General features: G+C 34.1%; 2 protein-coding genes across 5 annotated transcripts; one reads left to right on the top strand and one right to left on the bottom strand.

The window, feature by feature from the left end:
* Positions 1 to 3,151: 3,151 nt before the first annotated feature.
* LOC128995832 (magnesium-dependent phosphatase 1-like) lies at positions 3,152 to 16,532 on the top strand. 2 transcript variants are annotated; one of them, XM_054420853.1, is made up of 4 exons: positions 3,152 to 3,299; positions 14,371 to 14,428; positions 14,765 to 14,980; positions 16,163 to 16,532. In XM_054420853.1, the coding sequence occupies exons 1-4, from the start codon at positions 3,212 to 3,214 to the stop codon at positions 16,326 to 16,328; spliced, it is 528 nt and encodes a 175-aa protein (XP_054276828.1). In that variant the 5' UTR covers positions 3,152 to 3,211; the 3' UTR covers positions 16,329 to 16,532. The 2 variants fall into 2 exon arrangements, with proteins under 2 accessions (XP_054276828.1, XP_054276827.1); XM_054420852.1 differs by lacking the exons at positions 14,371 to 14,428; positions 14,765 to 14,980; positions 16,163 to 16,532 and adding exons at positions 4,113 to 4,173; positions 5,005 to 5,223; positions 6,082 to 6,496.
* Positions 6,622 to 13,076, bottom strand: LOC128995831 (DNA primase large subunit-like). Of its 3 annotated transcripts, none has more exons than XM_054420848.1 (5): positions 12,918 to 13,076; positions 10,768 to 11,071; positions 8,750 to 9,024; positions 7,875 to 8,452; positions 6,622 to 7,076 (listed from the first exon to the last, which is right to left on the bottom strand). In XM_054420848.1, exons 2-5 carry the CDS (start codon positions 10,953 to 10,955, stop codon positions 6,786 to 6,788), a joined length of 1,332 nt encoding a protein of 443 aa, XP_054276823.1. In that variant the 5' UTR covers positions 10,956 to 11,071; positions 12,918 to 13,076; the 3' UTR covers positions 6,622 to 6,785. The 3 variants fall into 3 exon arrangements, with proteins under 3 accessions (XP_054276823.1, XP_054276825.1, XP_054276826.1); XM_054420850.1 differs by having other exon boundaries at positions 12,984 to 13,071; XM_054420851.1 differs by lacking the exon at positions 12,918 to 13,076 and adding an exon at positions 11,706 to 11,725.
* Positions 16,533 to 17,516: the final 984 nt, after the last annotated feature.

The following is a 17,516-nucleotide window of genomic DNA, read 5'->3' as shown; positions in this document are numbered from 1 at the left end:
CCACTCGCCAGGTTCTCTATCTGTGACTTATAATCTTACTAATATTATAAATAATGTGAATAATCTTACTAATATTATAAATGTGAAAGTTTGTGTGTTTGAAGTTCAATCACGCATTAACTACTGGACGGATTGGGCTGAAATTTGGCATGATCATAGCTCACATTCCTGATTAACATTAGGCATATTCTTATCTCAAATATCCTTTCGGGCTCCGCCCCAGTGGCTCTGTAGCTCCCCATGTTAACCTTATGAGTATACATATTTAAAGGGAATTAAAGAATTTAGTCAGCTGTTTCAACTAAACAAGTTGGTTCTATGATATGTAAAAAAAGCATTAAAAAGTTACAAGATTTACCAACAGGGTGCAGCACAATATTTTTTTGCATTTATGAAAACCAAAAACAGCTAATTTGAACTAAGCAGCAACAAAAAACAAAGTAGGATTGTTTACAGTTATGTTTATGTTTTTAATTTCATGAATAATTTGTGATAATCTGTGAATTTTTGATAATTTATTTTTCTCTATTGTTTAGGTGAAGTGGTGGAACATTATGGCTATGGTAGATGTGTAATACTATAGGGTACACCGTGAATTTAAAGAAGCAAATTTTATCAAACTGTGTCCTCCCCCATTGAAAATCCAAAGCTTGAGTATAACTGCAATAAGAATTTTTTACTTATATACCAACCCCGTATGAAGGACGGGTACTCTGCTAGTAATAATATAAATATTAATAATAATAATCTTCATTTGTCATAAGAATACATTAGACTTTGCCTTTAATTTATAAATTAAAAACCATCCCAGAGACAAACGAAGTATGGTATGTGGAGGACTCATCATGCCAAGGAAAACTTTATAATGTGATGAAGTGGTGGGAGAAATGGGGTAGCGGATTTTTATCCCCCTGGAATTTTACCCCCTGGGCAAACGTGACGTCACAAACCTGGGGGTAAAATTCCGTCAGCGAACTTTTGAGTTTCGCGACATCAGCTCGATGGATTAAACGGGGAATTAAACATATATTTTCACGGTTGTGAATTTAATCAGAACACATCAAATTATAAAAACCTAGAGTGTACGGCCCGGATTTTTACCCCCGGAATTTTACCCCCCGGATTTTTACCCCCGGAATTTTACCCCCCGGATTTTTACCCCGGGAATTTTACCCCCTGGCCAGATATATAAATTAGTGAGAATGATTAATTATCTGCATTCTGTTTTAATTTAATAGTAAACATTTAATTATTAAGAAGCCTATATTAATTTATTTGTAACATTAACTAATCGAACAGGTTGTTAATATTAATTTTGAGATTCTAGTATTAGGATACGATATTTGAAGCCAACAGTTGGTTAATATGACGTATATAAATTTCTTTACAAAATAAATCCTACTTATAATATTATAAATGAGAAAGTTTGGATGGATGGATGTATGGATGTATGTTTGTGACAAGTGAACGCGAAAAATAGTGGTCGGATTGGGCTGAAATTTGGCATGATGATAGCTCACATTCCCGATTAACATATAGGCATATTCTTATTTCAAAAATCCTTTCGGGCTCCGCCCCAGTGGCTCTGGAGTTTCCCATGTTAACCTTATGAGAAATGGAATTATTGAATCTTAACAGCTGTTTCAATTTAACAAGTTGGTTCTGTTCTGTGATGTTCAATAGCATTAAAGTTACAAAAATTACCAACTCCCGGTACCAATTGGTTCGCAGCACTATTATTTCTTTTACATTTATGACAACAGCTAATTTGCAACCAAAAGGTGAGTGAGCGTAGCGAACGAACTTCAACCTGGAGGCGAGTTAGCGTAGCGAACGAGCTAACCTGAAGGCAAGTGAGCGCAGCGAACGAGCTTCAACCTAAAGGTGAGTGAGCGTAGCGAACGAGCTCCAACCTAAAGGTGAGTGAGCGTAGCGAACAGACTTCAACCAGGACGTGATTGAGCCATGCGAACGAGATAATCTTGAAAATTAAGAAGTTAAACGGGGCAAAGCCCGCGGGTTACAGCTAGTAAATAATAAAGATAGGCTACTAAATAATGAAATGTTTACAATTAATTAAAAACAGAAATAAGAAAATCAATCATTCAATTTCTAAAATCGGCGAGGGGGTAAAAATCCGGGGGTAAAAATCTGGCCCGTACATCTTCAGTTGTCTAAACACTAGTTATATGGACCAGGGGGTAAAATTCCGGTTTTTATCGCTTATCTAATTAATCACGCTCTGGCTATTTTCATTAGACTTCCAAATCCGCGAAGGTAAAATTCCGGCCGCGAACAAATGTTTGGCCACTCAGGTTACTATATGTCATAGTGACGTCAGCTTTGCCCAGTGGGTAAAATTCCAGGGGAATAAAATTCCGGCGACCCGGAGAAATTACAAGAAATTGGGCCTAAATATGGTTACCACCCACAAGCTCACAAAACCCGTTTGATTGTTGGATCTGAACCATCAACATTAGACCTTGCCAACATATCAGGATTAGAGGTTGTTACTGCGGGAGTAGTTTTTTTTAAGAGGATTTGTTGGATGTGACAAAACAGAAAAAGATGTCTTTATTAGAAAGAAGGTAGAAAAGTGGACTAGTCATTTAGTAAATCTGGCCACAAGGGTCATGAACTGGATAAGGGTAAAAAAACCATATGTGCGACATTAAGGGCCAGCAGCATGTGTTTAAGGAGGACAAGAAAGAAGTGGAGAACCCTTAGAGAATTTTAAGATACAATTTTTCAGATACTGCACTCGGGGAGTGTGCAACATCCTGGCACATTAATTTTCAACACAAGAAAATAAAATAGTTCAAAACCACCCAACTTTTTTTAGCACTATACTAGCTTTTATTTTTGGAATGTAGTATAAGACCAGATGTTCAAGATCGTGTTTCACATTTTAATATACCGGTATCTCAAAGTCGTCTTTTAAAAAACTCAGTTGATAAGACTATTGACTGTGGAAAATCCTATAATCAACGACAAGATCGATCACCAGTTGAGTGTTGCTCCTAGACTGGGACAACATTGCTGTGTGTCGTCTGTACGCTTGGATGGATGTGGATTAAAATTGAGGTTATGTTGTTTTTTTGTTAAACTTTAACATTGGTACACTAACAGTGGCGAGCTTTGAATAAGTTAGATTGTGATTTATTCTAATTAAGCGGTAATAATTTACATCTTGTATAGGCGGTCTTTTTTAATGGCCAAACAGAGTAGACCCTCTTTTGCTAAAACTGAATTGTTGAAAGAATTCAACCCGTTGCCGAAATTAGTTGTATTTGACCTAGGTAAGTATCAAACTAAGTTATAATTTTGATTCACAGTAAAAACCCTTCTTTTTCTGGAAACCTATCGTTATTTTAATGTTGAATTGGAGTAACAATAACAAGGTTTGGAATGCTAAAGGAGCTAGCCCAGGGAGCAGGAAAGTGATCAAATCCAGCCTGCGTTAAAACCCAAAAGATTAATTTTTACTCAGCAGTAAGCTTAAGCGAGGAAATTACTCTAAAAACGTAGGCTTACATAGGTTATTTAGCCTCCACTCTAGCAAGGTCACTTGAAGTTCATAGGCTACGTACAAAAAAAATTATGCTAAAGACTTTATTTTTATTGTAAGTTAGTGCTAAATAGGTCTGTGCATCAGTATCAGTACAAATATTTTAGTGTCTATAGCCTAAAGGGCTATACTACCTACGGATATAACGGTAGGCCTACCTGCCGGTATTGACTTAACTTGCTGTTTTAAAATATAAAGAATAGCTCAAACATCAGTAATGTTTCCAACTTCTAACATCTACGGTAAGTTTTCCCGCCCAGCTACAAATTTTAGTCTACGTTAGTATCAGAGCGTAAGCAAACCCAAATATTGTGGAAAAGAGATAAAACAAAATTATTTAACTCCTGTAGCCCTAGATTGATCAGGAGTCTTTATAATGTCTATTGACTACATTGTTTAAATTAAAGTAGACCAACATTTTAAGCGGACAAAAAATGTTAAGTTAATTGTTAAGAATTTTGTTGTTATTGTTAAATGCGTCAAGAATTTTAACAGGTTCTTCAAGTTCGATAAGTTAGTTGGCTAAAATAGTTTTGTTTTACAGACTACACGTTATGGCCATACTGGGTCGATACTCATATCAGTCTACCAATAAGGAAACCAAAGTAAGTTTAAATATTAGTTGCATGGCACCTAAATAAGTTAAATCCTCACCAAACAATAATGAAAAGTCCTTATTCTATCAAGTATTTAAAAATGTCAATGGTTAAAAACAATTTAACTAGGCCTAGGCCTACTTTTACAATTAGTAGCATGATTATTATTATTTTTCTTTAGCAGATAAGGTAAAAATATTATTGTTTAAACAAATAACATGTTACATTCCACAAGTGCTAGGTTAATATATTTTATTTTATAAGGTGTAGACAGGTTCAAAAACCTTTAAAATTGCAACTTATGCCAGTACAACTTATGGCAAATGCTAATATTGTATTTGGCTTTTGTTAGACAAGGGCACCTCTACAAAATTGCATGGTAGGAGGTGACTTACTGGAGGAAGTCCAAAAACAATGGAGGTTTGACCTCCCCTCAGAAATTTTGGAAAAATAACGTTCACAAACAAGGTTTGATGCATTTTTGTTGAAGATGTTGGGACTCAAAAACTAGTGACCAGTCATATTTTTTTCATACAAATATGCCTATTTTATCTCCCCCCTCTGCACCTCTCGGCGAAGCCCTTGCTGTGAGATGATGTGATAACTTACTACCACCAGCTGCAGCTGTCAGCTATGTTACAATGTTGACAAAAAACTAATACAATCGTTTTATCTATCTTTGGTGAAAATATAGGCTTGATGACATAGCCTACACATTCATGCAAGCTTACACATTATGTAAGGTAACGTAACCAAACAAATAATGTAGTGAGCAGCGTATTCTGAATAAAAATGTCTCTACATAAGGGATGATTTTAAAAACTGTTAAAAACTTTTCAGGAACGGAGTCGTGACTGACGCAAGTGGAACAAAACTCCGTATCTACCCAGAAGTGGTGCAGGTTCTTGAAACTTTGAAGGACAACGGCATTTTGATTGCAGCGGCTTCAAGAACTCAAGAACCGCCAGCAGCAAGAGATATGTTGAAATATTTTGATTTAGACAAATACTTTGACTTCAAGGAAATCTACCCGGGGGAGAAGACGGCACATTTCAATAAGTAAGATGAACTGAACATGTCTTTCTATTTGCTTGATTTATCATTGTTCCAGCTGAACCTGTCCAAAAAAAATTTACAGTCTGCTGGAAATTCTTCTCCAGCTTTGCCCAATTTGTTGAAAGAGTCTTCAATGATATATAGGCTAAAGGGGGGAGAGGGGATAAGGTAAAAAAATTGACGATTCTATTTGCAGAAAGTTAGATAGGCTATTTAAAGGAGGTAAATATATATTTGCAGATGAATAAAGCTCAAACTATTAAATGTATACGACAACAGACTACAGGAGTTCTGAACTCATGATCATAACCACTGGTGTTAAAAGCTGTTTGTAGGAAATTTTAGACTATAAAATTATTACGTCTACTACATAGTATGTTAAATAGGTTTAGGATTCAAGAAATATTTGCAGAAATACTTATAAGCTTAAAATATAAAATTTTAAAAACTTTTACCTCCTTACTCTGTATATTGTAAACAATTTTATATTGAGCTAGAGAAAACTTAACAAACTTGGTTTCAGTTGCATTTTCAGAACATTGCAGCACTTCAAGACGAACCTAAATACTGGAGCACCAAACCAAAATCCCGAAAAAGTACAATCATTACTCAATCTATAGTTTTAATATGGTAAAATAAGTTTTAAATTTAAATGATCAGTTATCAAGCAAAGTTAAAAAATATCATGTGTAGGTAGCAGGTTCTAGGACACTCAATAGTGTAGGCCTACACAATCTAAAGGTACATTTTCCAGAATAACTTAACAAACCAACAGCTACTGAGGAGCTGAACTACACTTCTATTTAAAAAAAAGTGTTGTTATCAAGTTCTTTAATTTTATATAATTTGTCTTGATTTCAGGATCAAAAGGGACTCCAATGTTGCTTATGAAGACATGTTGTTTTTTGACGATGAAAGCCGAAACATTGTAACTATATCAAAGCTTAAAGTCACTTGTTATTTTGTAAAAACTGAAGTCAGTATGAAAACACTGAAGGAGGGATTAGCACTATTTGTTAAATCCCATGGAGCCTGAGCTTTATTAAAATTAATTTGACAATAGTAATACTTTTATGTGATAATTATAACTGTGGATATTTATTTATTTTTTAAACTTGTTATTGTTGCAATAAATATAATTTATTTATAAAAATCAAGAGCTTGTTATTGTAAACCCTAATAACTAAATAATAAAGGCAAAAAAGTAAAACTGAGTTGTGTTCATTAAAACATCACTAAAGCTATGTACAGATCTAAAATCAACTATTGTTGGTAGGATTGTTAAAACACCGCCAAGCCTATGTTTTTTCAAGATTATAATCTTACTTTGTGCAAAATAAAATCCGGTTCTGTTCAGCAATTTTGGCCTGATTGAGTACCCAACAAATATACATCCAAAATTTAATATATGTCCACGTTAGAATGAATTTACATATTGAAGTAGTAAACAAAGAAACAAACCTGTAGAGTAGTAAAATACTTGGTCTATAAAATTATACTACATGGTTGCACAGTTTTATTTATGGCTGTACTTTTTGTTTATAATCAAACATATTTTAGACGTACTACTCTTTAATAGATCTGTCAAACAATAAATGTTTTGACAAATTAAAATATTCAACAGGAGATCTGTGTGTTGCTGCATCATTGCTAACCTCCACGTTGGCTTCCTTCAACAGAGTTTTTCTGTAGTAATCACAAGCCTTGGTATGATCATCAGATTTTAGCTGCAAAATTATTTCAATCACTTGTTCCTTGTTTTGTAAAATATAAGGTTCAATACATTTTCCAAGTTGTTTCGCATCAAAGGTCAAAAATGGACAGCCTCCTTCTTCAACAGGACCGAGATTGTTGTTCTGAAAAACAGCAATCAACAAAATATCCTTTTAGCAAGTAAGTTCCAAAAAGTCATGATTTGTAGCAGAGAATCCTGCTAATCGAACTAATTGGGAACAGACTCTTATTCTAATTACCAAACTGTTAGTTTCAGCCGGAATGCAGTAAAGTAAAAAAAAATGAAACGCATGTTTTTATGACTGAAAATGGGCATATACTCAGTCATATATGTTAATGGCTCCAGCGACATAACAATATCAAAATTATTTATAGCAATCATGGCTACACCATGATTGAATTCATAACATTCATGATCATCTCCTGCGATCACATTCTATTTACAGGACTTAAAAAAGAACCAATGGAGAACTGTCAATGAATGGATGCCTGGCCATGGGTAACAGTTCCAAATTTCCTGGTTCCACACAAAATCATGATTTCCTGGTTTTTAGTTGGCTGGACACCCGATTAGTATTCCAGAACATGAAGCTTTTTGTTTATAATTTAAAAAAATGTAACCCTTTTCTCTCTGAAAGGTGATTCGGATTAGTGGGACTCTGGTGTAGCTTTCAAACAATCGTTGTTTTTAAAGGCCCATAACTTTTATTGTAAATACATGCTTTTGCTTGCATTGAAAAATATTTACCCAAACACAAGCTCAAAATCAGTAGCCTATCCCTTAATTATATACCAGCATAGGAAAGGATACAAAATTTAAAAAATTTTAAAATATTCTTGTCTTTCTGCGACACCATATTTGATCTTCAACAGTGAATAGAATTATCCTGAAATATTTTATGTTTAATGGCTCAACTGACCTGTATTTTATAGCAGGATGGAGCACGATAATTTGCTCGTTTTCCCTCTAATCCGTACAGATGTCGGATGCTGTAAGTATATTTCGCAGAGTCCTTTTGCCACGAGTGTGAGCACTTGCCTGCGCACTTGCTAGGCTGTGAATATTCACTCTTCCAAAACGCAATAGAATCATTTAAAGACAATCCGATGTCTTTTAAAAACAAGGAAAAGTTGAACCTAGCATAGTGACTTAACCGGTGATTTTTCTTGAGATTGTTGTACAAATTTGCCATACAAGGTGGGAACAACTTGTGCAATTCTTTAATGTCATCTGGTCTGATCGCCTCTTTACTTAAAGAGTGTTGTGAGTTACTGTAGAATATTCTCACTACTTCTTTCTTAATTTCTATTAGTCGATCATCTGACATGAATTCTTTTATAATTGGACTAGATTTCATCTTAAACACTTCATTGAGATAGAAGTCTTCTGCAAAACAGTGTAAAAATTGCTTCCATTTCCCACAAGGAACTAAAACATTTCCTTTTTCCAACTGAAGTTCTCTTTTTGCTACCATTTTCAAACACATCTGGAAGGGCACTGAAAAAATAATTGCATACGTAAAACATAAACTTCCATAGCTCTGTTACATTTAAGTTGATGAAATTTATTTTAACACCAAAATATGTTATAGCATTAATTAATAAATAAAGCACCAGTGTTAAATTAGTTTTTAGAGTCTGAACAAAAACATTATTTCTCTTAAACATTATTTCCCTTAGTTAAATCTGATTTGTGAGTTAAGAATAATTGCACTGACTTGTGTTGAAGACAACTTCATGTGGATTTTTAATAAAAAAATAAATAATAGTTTCCTACCCAATTATTCATACCAACCTTTACACACATAATGACAGCACGTTTGTTCATGACTGAAGCCGTTCATATGAGAACTTTTAAAAGCGTGTCTCATTAAACTTAAAATTTCAGAGAACTCATTTCTCCATAATAATCCAAAGTCTGAGTTGCCAGATTCTTCCAAATGCCTTAGTGTTGTGTTAATAAATTGAACAATTTGTTTTGGTGATGACAATTCAAGCCTCTCAACAAAAAAAGAAGCTTCTGACGATCCAATGAACTGACTAAGGTCATCGCAATGAGCTGCCAACAATCTGAAACGGAAATGTTTGTGTCAAAATATGATCAATTTTGAAAAGGTTGATAGCAATTAGTGATCTTTTTTTAAACGCAAGATGACTTATTCTTCACAACTGAGTACTCACAATAGTAAAGGATGGTCTAGGATGTATCACAATACAACTACCGGTACATTACATCTAGATAAAAAAAACAATTATTTTGCCATTTGCTGATTTAAAATCTCCATATAGTATATGTTAGCCTCTGGATTGTAAAAAAATATTTATAAAGGTTTAAATACCTTACTGTATTATGCAATCCAATCTCGTTGCAAACGCAATTTATAGTTTCGGTTCCTAGGTAGAGCCAACATCAGGCTGTAGAAGGGCGTTTTTCTTTCTTAATATGAAGATTGTCATATTTTACACAAAAATAAATAAACATTTAAACAAGAGAGGGAATAGTGTGATAGACAGGACACAACCTCAGGTGATAAGATAAAGGACATACCTACTCCACTGACCACGCGCAGTTTATACTCAAACACCTCCGTGTTAGCGTAAATAATGTGTCACACATTTAGTCATTGAATTTTCCTTATCAAATTCGGCCGGCAAGAAAACAAATGCCTAGATACTAGTGATGGGAGAATCGATATCAAAAGAATCGATGAATAGATTCTTTAACGAGGATCGATTAATCGATTCTTGTGCTTATGAATCGAGTCTTTGAAATAGTCTGCATTTCTCCATCTTACGACATTTTAGCAATTATAAAAATTACTGGGCTTAATATAAAATTGGGTGGATACAACTATAATAAAAAATAGACAAAAGTTTCATAAAATATAATAGTTGTCAGTACATATAAATAGCTTATTCCCTATATGGGAAATTTGCTAAAATTAGAAATATAATTATATTTCCAATGAGTTACTTCTTAGTTGTAAATACACATTGATGTATTTATAATACAAACTTACATAATTTCAAATAGTTCAAAGTTAAGAAATAGTTCAATTATTATTCATAACTGAATATATGAAAGTTCACTTAACACAGTTCGTGATTTAAAAAATAAATATAGTAACTTTCACAATATTATATTTTCCAAAATCTTTTAAGCACCTAACCAACAAATCAGTGCATGTGTGTGTACCTAGCCACTGAGATAGACTGACTAGTAGTAGTGATAAATATCATAGGCATGCATCGACCTGCAGAGAAATGGAATCAAGTGCAGGAAGCTAACAAATAAGAATCGATTCACGCAAACATTTCATCGATATTTCATCGATTCTTAAAATAATTGAATCGAAAGAATCGATTCTTTTTTTTCACTTGATTATCGCATCACTAGCCTATACTTGACTATTGTGTGTTCAGTTAATACGAAAAAAAGCAGGTGTAGCCATAGGAAAACACCACATACGAAAACCAGCTTTTATATTTTCATAAGTATTCAAGTATTTAAGTATTCATTCTTATTACAGCTGTTGTATTATCTATTATTGAGATGGTAACGCTGCCTAGATGCGCATTTTAACCCAACTATGAGTAAAATATGGGTGTAGAATGGAACGGATGATTTGAGTAGCTTTGTTACTGACTAAGATCAGCTGTGTCATTAACCTAGGATCATTTATTAACTATTCATTTATTCTTTCCATACACATTAGGTAGGCAAGAATCAAGCATACACATTATTAAGAAATCTGATTTGGCAATATATGATTTTATTATTGAATAATTTAAAGCTAACTTGTGTAGTATTACCTCAATGTAAAATGTCCAACACGATCCAGAGCTGTTCCTAGAGTAAGATATTCAAATTTAAGAGAACTATTTTCATTTTCTTTTATGGCTTGTGATTGATATCTTGATAAAAAATACTGAAACCTAGTAGTAACACATTCAGTCAACTCTTCAAGTTGTATGTCACCTCTGGGGGGTTTTATATACATCGCTGACTCTATTCAATGACATGTAAACAAGAATTATTTTCATAAAAACGTGTTTCGCTTGTTTGTAGGAAGTCTTCTTGTCCATTGCTTTAAACTGATCATGTCATTTATATTTTCTGAAAGAAATTGCATAATAAATCATCGTTTAAGTAAATAATGTACATGTTTCATCATGTAGACTAAGTTAGTCTAGCTTATTGCTAATGTAAACATATGGCCATCTTAAATTTTTTTTTATTTACATTTTTTCCCTGAAGCTGTTAGTAAGATATGATGTTTTGTGAAGAGTTAAAATGGTACGGCTTTTCTAGCCTACTCTTCTCTAGTTCGCCAACTGTGTTGTGTTCAATGATTTATTTCAACGTGTTTAGGCTAGCCTATAGTTATTTTAGCCAACGTCTGATTATCTAAATTATAGACGCGGAATGAATAGAAGTAGATCAATTGATATATTAGCAGAAATAAACATAAGTTAGGCCTCAATCAAGTTAGGGCAAGTTAGTTTGTATTATTTTTTATTGTTTGCATAGCTTAACTCTGCAATTGATGATCTTTGTTACACCTTCGGTTTGTTGATTTATTGCAATTTTTATCATTCAAGTTAATTTTTAGTTTAAGTTGTAAGGCCTCTGGTGTTTTTAAACTGTGGCTATTAATGATTAAAATTAATGTTAGCACTAGTAAATTTAAGTTACTGACTGATTTTTACCTAATCTGAATAAACCTATTAGCTACAATAACTTATACTACCTTATAAATTCCAAATTTAATAAAACACTGTTGAAACAAAGAATGCTACAGTAAAGCCGCGTTTACACCCGAGTTTGAAACACGAGTTGCAAACAGAAATTGCAAACATCTTGAAGAACGCACATTTTTAGACAAAACATTTCGCTGTTGCAAACAGTTTTTCAGTGTTTGCAACAGAAATTTTTGTTTCCACTTGAAGTCGGTAAAGATCAAAGGGAGTTGCAAACTCTCTGTTTGCAACACTAGTTTCGGTCAATGTGAGCCGTTGAAAGACGAAACAGAAACATTTCTTCGCCATCCCCTACGCTACCACCTTCACTCTCACTCACGGGATCACTCACACCACCCTGTGTCTCGACTCTGTGTTAAATTAATCGGAAAAATGCTGTTTGACTGTCAATGAACTAACACTAACCTATACTGTCCGCGAGAGTTAAGAAGTCCTCTGAGTCCTGGCCTATTGTAAATATGCAGGCGCTTGCTACTTGAGGTCTAGGCGGGTCGAGCGGGTTAACTCATGTTCCACGCGGCAGTCAGGGCTCTCATCCACTGCGTTAAAACCAAAAGAGCACCTGCAAATACCGCGGGGCAACATACAAACATTGCTGCATTCTCTCTGGCTCAGAGGACTTCTTAACTCTCGCCTACAGTAATGACAAGGTCGTCTAATTTAAAAATAACAATAACATCTCATGTGAATTAAAAGGGTTATAATTAAGTCCTTGTAATCTTTAAAAATTAATAATAATTTTAATTTGATGATCTATACAATTACCAATTTTCACCCTGCATCGTCTCGGCCTACGTTGCTTTGACAACACGACACACGCCGCCACGGCTAAAATAACATCCTCGACACTTGACATGCTCGGAAGGACTGATCCGAGGAACCAGAACGAGGCGAGTCATAATCAAGGTCGAAATTATTTCAAACAATCTCATGAAACATGGAAACAAATTATGAAATAAAAATTGCAAACATTTATTTGAAACTACTGTTTGCAACGGCTGTTTGCAATAAAAGTTTGCAACTTTTTGTTTGAAACTCCGGTGTAAACGCGGCTTAAGGTGTACCAAGGCCCCACTAGAAAAACAAATTTAGGTGTAGGCTACCTACCAAAATATTTAAGTCAGTGCCATTTTTTTTTTAATTATGTCTTAGGCCTAGTAGGGATGTCCTACCTCAGACTAGCTTTTTTTAACTCTACTTACCCATGAAAATAGGAACCTTTAAAATTAAAAACTGGATTGAACGGTATATTTCGTAAACCCCCTCACTTCAAAAACTGGTTGGTTTGTTTACAATGCTGAATGCTTTATAAACCAAACATAACCTCAACGCAGAACTCTAACCACTGACATGCAATAGCAAAGCAATATTGACCTCACATGGACTGGACTGGACAGAGGTGCTGCAGACGACAGACAACTTGTTGATGTTTTGATTTAAGGACAGAATAATAGAGAACAACTTGTAGTTGTTGTTGATTATCAGATTATGTAGGTTTATACAACAACGTTTGATTTATCTTAACTTTATGTTTAACATTATTGTATAACATTTTAAGCAACAGTCTGTTCCATTTATTAATATTTTGTATTTAATAATTCCATTATGATTTGGTTACTATTAGTTATTTACATAGCAACCCATCAGATGCACAGGCAGCACTTGCCTGTGTCTGCTGATTTCATAAATTTAACCAAATTAATTAATATAGAAATCTTATTTTTTTTTCTTAGTCTTAGTTTATATTTTGTATTCAAAAGTATGCATTTTTTCCTGTATACAATATGCGGTAAACATATTATTTAATTCATTCATATATTTATATATCTTTAGCGAATTTCCCAAATAGGGAATAAAATAAGCTATTACCGTAGTACTCATGGTAAGACCTGGACCCGGGACCGATTTACTTTTTCGTTTTAAGGTCCCTAGGGGCCAAAGAAACAATCCGTTCAAATTCATATATATATTTATTTATATATGTGTGTGTTAGCACAATAACTTGAGCAAAAATTATCTGATTTTGATGAAATTTGGTATAAACCTACATTTATTTGAATGAGTTTGCGAACCAGCATGATCGGACTACGGGTACGGGTGTTTATGGGGTAAAAATTGGTTTCTCCCACTTTTGACCCTAAAAAAAAGCAAATTCTCACCAAACAATATTGTAGAGCTTAAAAAAAAAACAAATAATTTAGTATATTGAAGCGTTAATATGCGCCTAATGGTTACGGAGAAAATTCAAAATTTTGTAAATTTAAAATTCTCGTCTTATTCTTATGGAAAATAAGTAAACTGTTGTAGTTTGCTTGTTTACAAACATATTGTGATCAAATTTTGAAAATGCATTTATTTCATACTAAACTATTAACATGTTACAAACAAAAAATCATCTTTACCCTACCTGTTGCAGCAAGCCCAAGTACTCGTTAAACTAATGCTAGGAAATAAATGTGATATTTTTAAAGACATTTTAATGTAAATCCAATCAAGCAATTGGAAATTTGCTTATTTTGCAGGTTTGCTGTGACAGAGGTATTTATCCTTACACTAAAAAAAACACAAGATCTCAAATTACATGATGTAACGTATATTATACTACCTGTGTTAACTAAACTTGAACAGATTTTACCAATAATTTATTTCTTGTAGATTTGACGCTGTGGGCCTTTCAACTAGACAAACTCAAAAAGCCTATAAGTCAACATTCGTAAGTATATCCAACCACACAACTCAGCAAAGCAAAGTTTTTTTTCCGTTATACTTTATTTTTTACTTATTACTACCAACTAAAACGTTATATTGAAAATTACTAGATTGTTGCCTATGATCAAATTCTAGAAGACCAGAGGTCCTTTCTGCATGAGAGAAGAAAGTTATCAATTAAAATGTGTAGAAACTTACTTTTTTCTACTTTTACTAGAAATGTACTTTTTTGTTACAAAAATGTTGGTACTTTAAAAAAAATCAATTGATTGTCAAATTGCAATGCAGATTATGTATATTTTGTCTGATGAAAATTATTCACTGAATTTGTGATTTACAGAAATGGGATTATCATAGATTCGGACTCAAAAGTGTGTTCCTTATATCCTGAAGTAGAAGATATTTTAACAACATTGTCGAATCAAACTACTTTGACCGTTGCTTCCCGGATAGAAGATATTGCAAGTGCCTATCAGATGCTCCAGTTCTACAATATTAGTCAGTACTTTCCTTTCAAAGAAATATATCCCTGCAGTAAATCCGTGCATCTGCGGAGGTATGTAAATTATCATGAAATCATATAACAACCAAAGTATTACCTTTGTCTATTGATACAGTATCCAACGATTCTGGTATTAATTAAAAAGACTTTTTATCACCCCCAAGCTCAAAGAATCTTAAATTGGGTGTTCATGATTTTTACTGACAATAACATTTTATTTTTAGGCAATAAAAGAAAAGTTGGTGGCAAAATACTACCTGTATCATACTCTTAACATACCACTTGACTAGTAACGACTTTCATGTTTTAAAAATATGACCAAAGAGTGCTTATGGTACGGTGCTTACCGGTAGTGTAATTTTGTCTTCCTTGGAGTTAAGTCCTGTAGACTCCCTCTTGTCCGGACACCTTTTAACCGGACATCGGTTTAACCAAACTACACTCAGCGGAAATTACATCTCTCCGGACAATTTTTATCAGCACGTCGGTTAACCGGACTAGATCGGCAGGAAGTGGGCGGTACTGAAACGACTGTTCTTGTGGGAAACATTTGAGACCAGTGATCACGTGTCTAAATACAATTCTCTCCTAAATTTAAGTCAAATATTTGGGTTACATAAGAAGTTTTGGGGACGTCAGTTTAACCGGAAAACCCGTTATCCGGACTTGCCTCGGTCCCGAGGAGTCCGGATAAGAGGGAGTCTACTGTACAGTAGGTGGCGGTTTTATGTTGCCAAAATAAACTTGAACTAATTTTGTTGTTGTAGTGATTAAGTTTACTCTGATTGCTCAAAAATTCCATCAGCAAATTATTATTAGGCTATGTGAACTTAATACAATCGAAAGGAGAGCTCAAACATTTCTCTGGCAAGTTTGCTATAAATAGCTACTACTATAACTAGCTACGCTTGGGGAGCGAGCTGGCGTAGTGGTTAGAGCGCGGGCCTTCAGTCCCTGAGGTCCTGGGTTTGATCCCCGCCAAGTCACCAATGGATTTTATCTAAGTGATAATGCCGCAACTCCTAGGTCTAGCCTGAAGTAATGTGAAAAACAATCCCAGGCTCGTGCCTAGCGTCCTAGGACAAAAAAAAAAAAAAATAATAATAACTAGCTACTAGCTAATTTAGAGCAGAAAATCTTAGATCTAATATATATGTAGGATTTTCTTTTAACAAGAAAATATTGCGGGCTTAGCTTTACATAAGTACGGTATGACATGAATATTACTTTTTTCAGGTTACAGCGCAGAAGTGGGGTAAAATTTGATGAAATGTTGTTCTTTGACGATGATATTAGAAGTATCCGTTTGTCCAATCGAATAGGAATACCAGCTGTACAAGTTATTGGTGGTCTTACATGGAGTGTTGTGAGAGACGGATTGCGTTTGTGTTTAAAAAGATAATGAAACTATTTCAACCAACAAAATATTGCAATAATTGTATTGATTTATATATTTTAATTTTCAGTAAAATTGTTGTTTCTGTTCTAATGTGATATTAATATAGCTGTTATCATTCCATCTGTTCTACTAAAACAATAAGACAATGAACAGAGAAGACAGTGTTTTTTAAATTGTTTATTCCTCCATTAAAACACAGAAATGTGTTTAAAGTTATTGGTACCTACTGACATAGACTAACCAGCAACACTACCAGAGTTCACAAAAAAATTTTTTAAAACTGTAGGGTGAAAGTGGCTTTAAACTTAAAGCGTTGTTCAAAGTTTTCAACTACTTATTAAAAAATAAAAACCCAATTTCTTTTGCAAACATGAAAAACTATATACGTTAATACATTTGGACTAGTGTTCTTTTTCATTGAAACTCCCATATGGGAAATTAGGTATTACCTATTATTCCCTAATGGGAAATTCGCTAAAAAGATGTATACCGGTCAGTGGCGGATCTAGAACAGTCACAAGGGGTGGGGGGTCTGGGGGATTCAGGTACCCCCCCCCCACGAAAAATTTGTGTGAACTAATTCTCCAAAATGGTAGTTTTATACCATTTCTTTGTCCAAAGTTATAGTGTGACAAATTATTTTACGCAATGTGTATACACTACTGTATTACTTGCAGTAAAATTAATAAATATATTATGTAGGTATGCCCGAGGGGGGGGGGCGATTGCACCCCCCCCCTCTGGATCCGCCACTGATACCGGTGCCAATATATCTCCCATTTTTTTAAAATGACCTTCTTGAAATTCTAGTGGAAACGACTTCGAGGTCAGCTACTCATTGATCAAAAATCTATTAAGTCGGTTGCAAGAGTCCAAATCCCTAAAATTCACTTACTGTAATAAATAAAAAAGGATTTATTCATATACACGGTCGACAATTCGTTTTTAAATCCCACTGGGGATTGTCCACGAGGAGTCAGAAGGAAATATCAACCAGAAGTAGTGAGCGATTTGAAGCTATGAACTGTAACTTTTTGAACAAATCTAAGTTTCAATTCTTTGTAATTTTAAACTGACACTGAAAATGCATGTATTTTCACTAAGGCCAGAGCGAATGCTATATTATTGTTATTAAAAATTTTTCCATCTTGTTTTGTTGTAAGAATGTAAAAATGGAGTTGTCCGTTGGTA

This window comes from Macrosteles quadrilineatus, unplaced genomic scaffold (assembly GCF_028750875.1).
Source record: "Macrosteles quadrilineatus isolate MER2022 unplaced genomic scaffold, UCM_ALF_1.0 Scaffold_5__1_contigs__length_97177068, whole genome shotgun sequence".
Lineage (NCBI taxonomy): Eukaryota > Metazoa > Arthropoda > Insecta > Hemiptera > Cicadellidae > Macrosteles > Macrosteles quadrilineatus.
The sequence above is the reverse complement of the archived record's forward strand: the minus strand, read 5'-3'. Positions and strand labels throughout refer to the sequence as shown.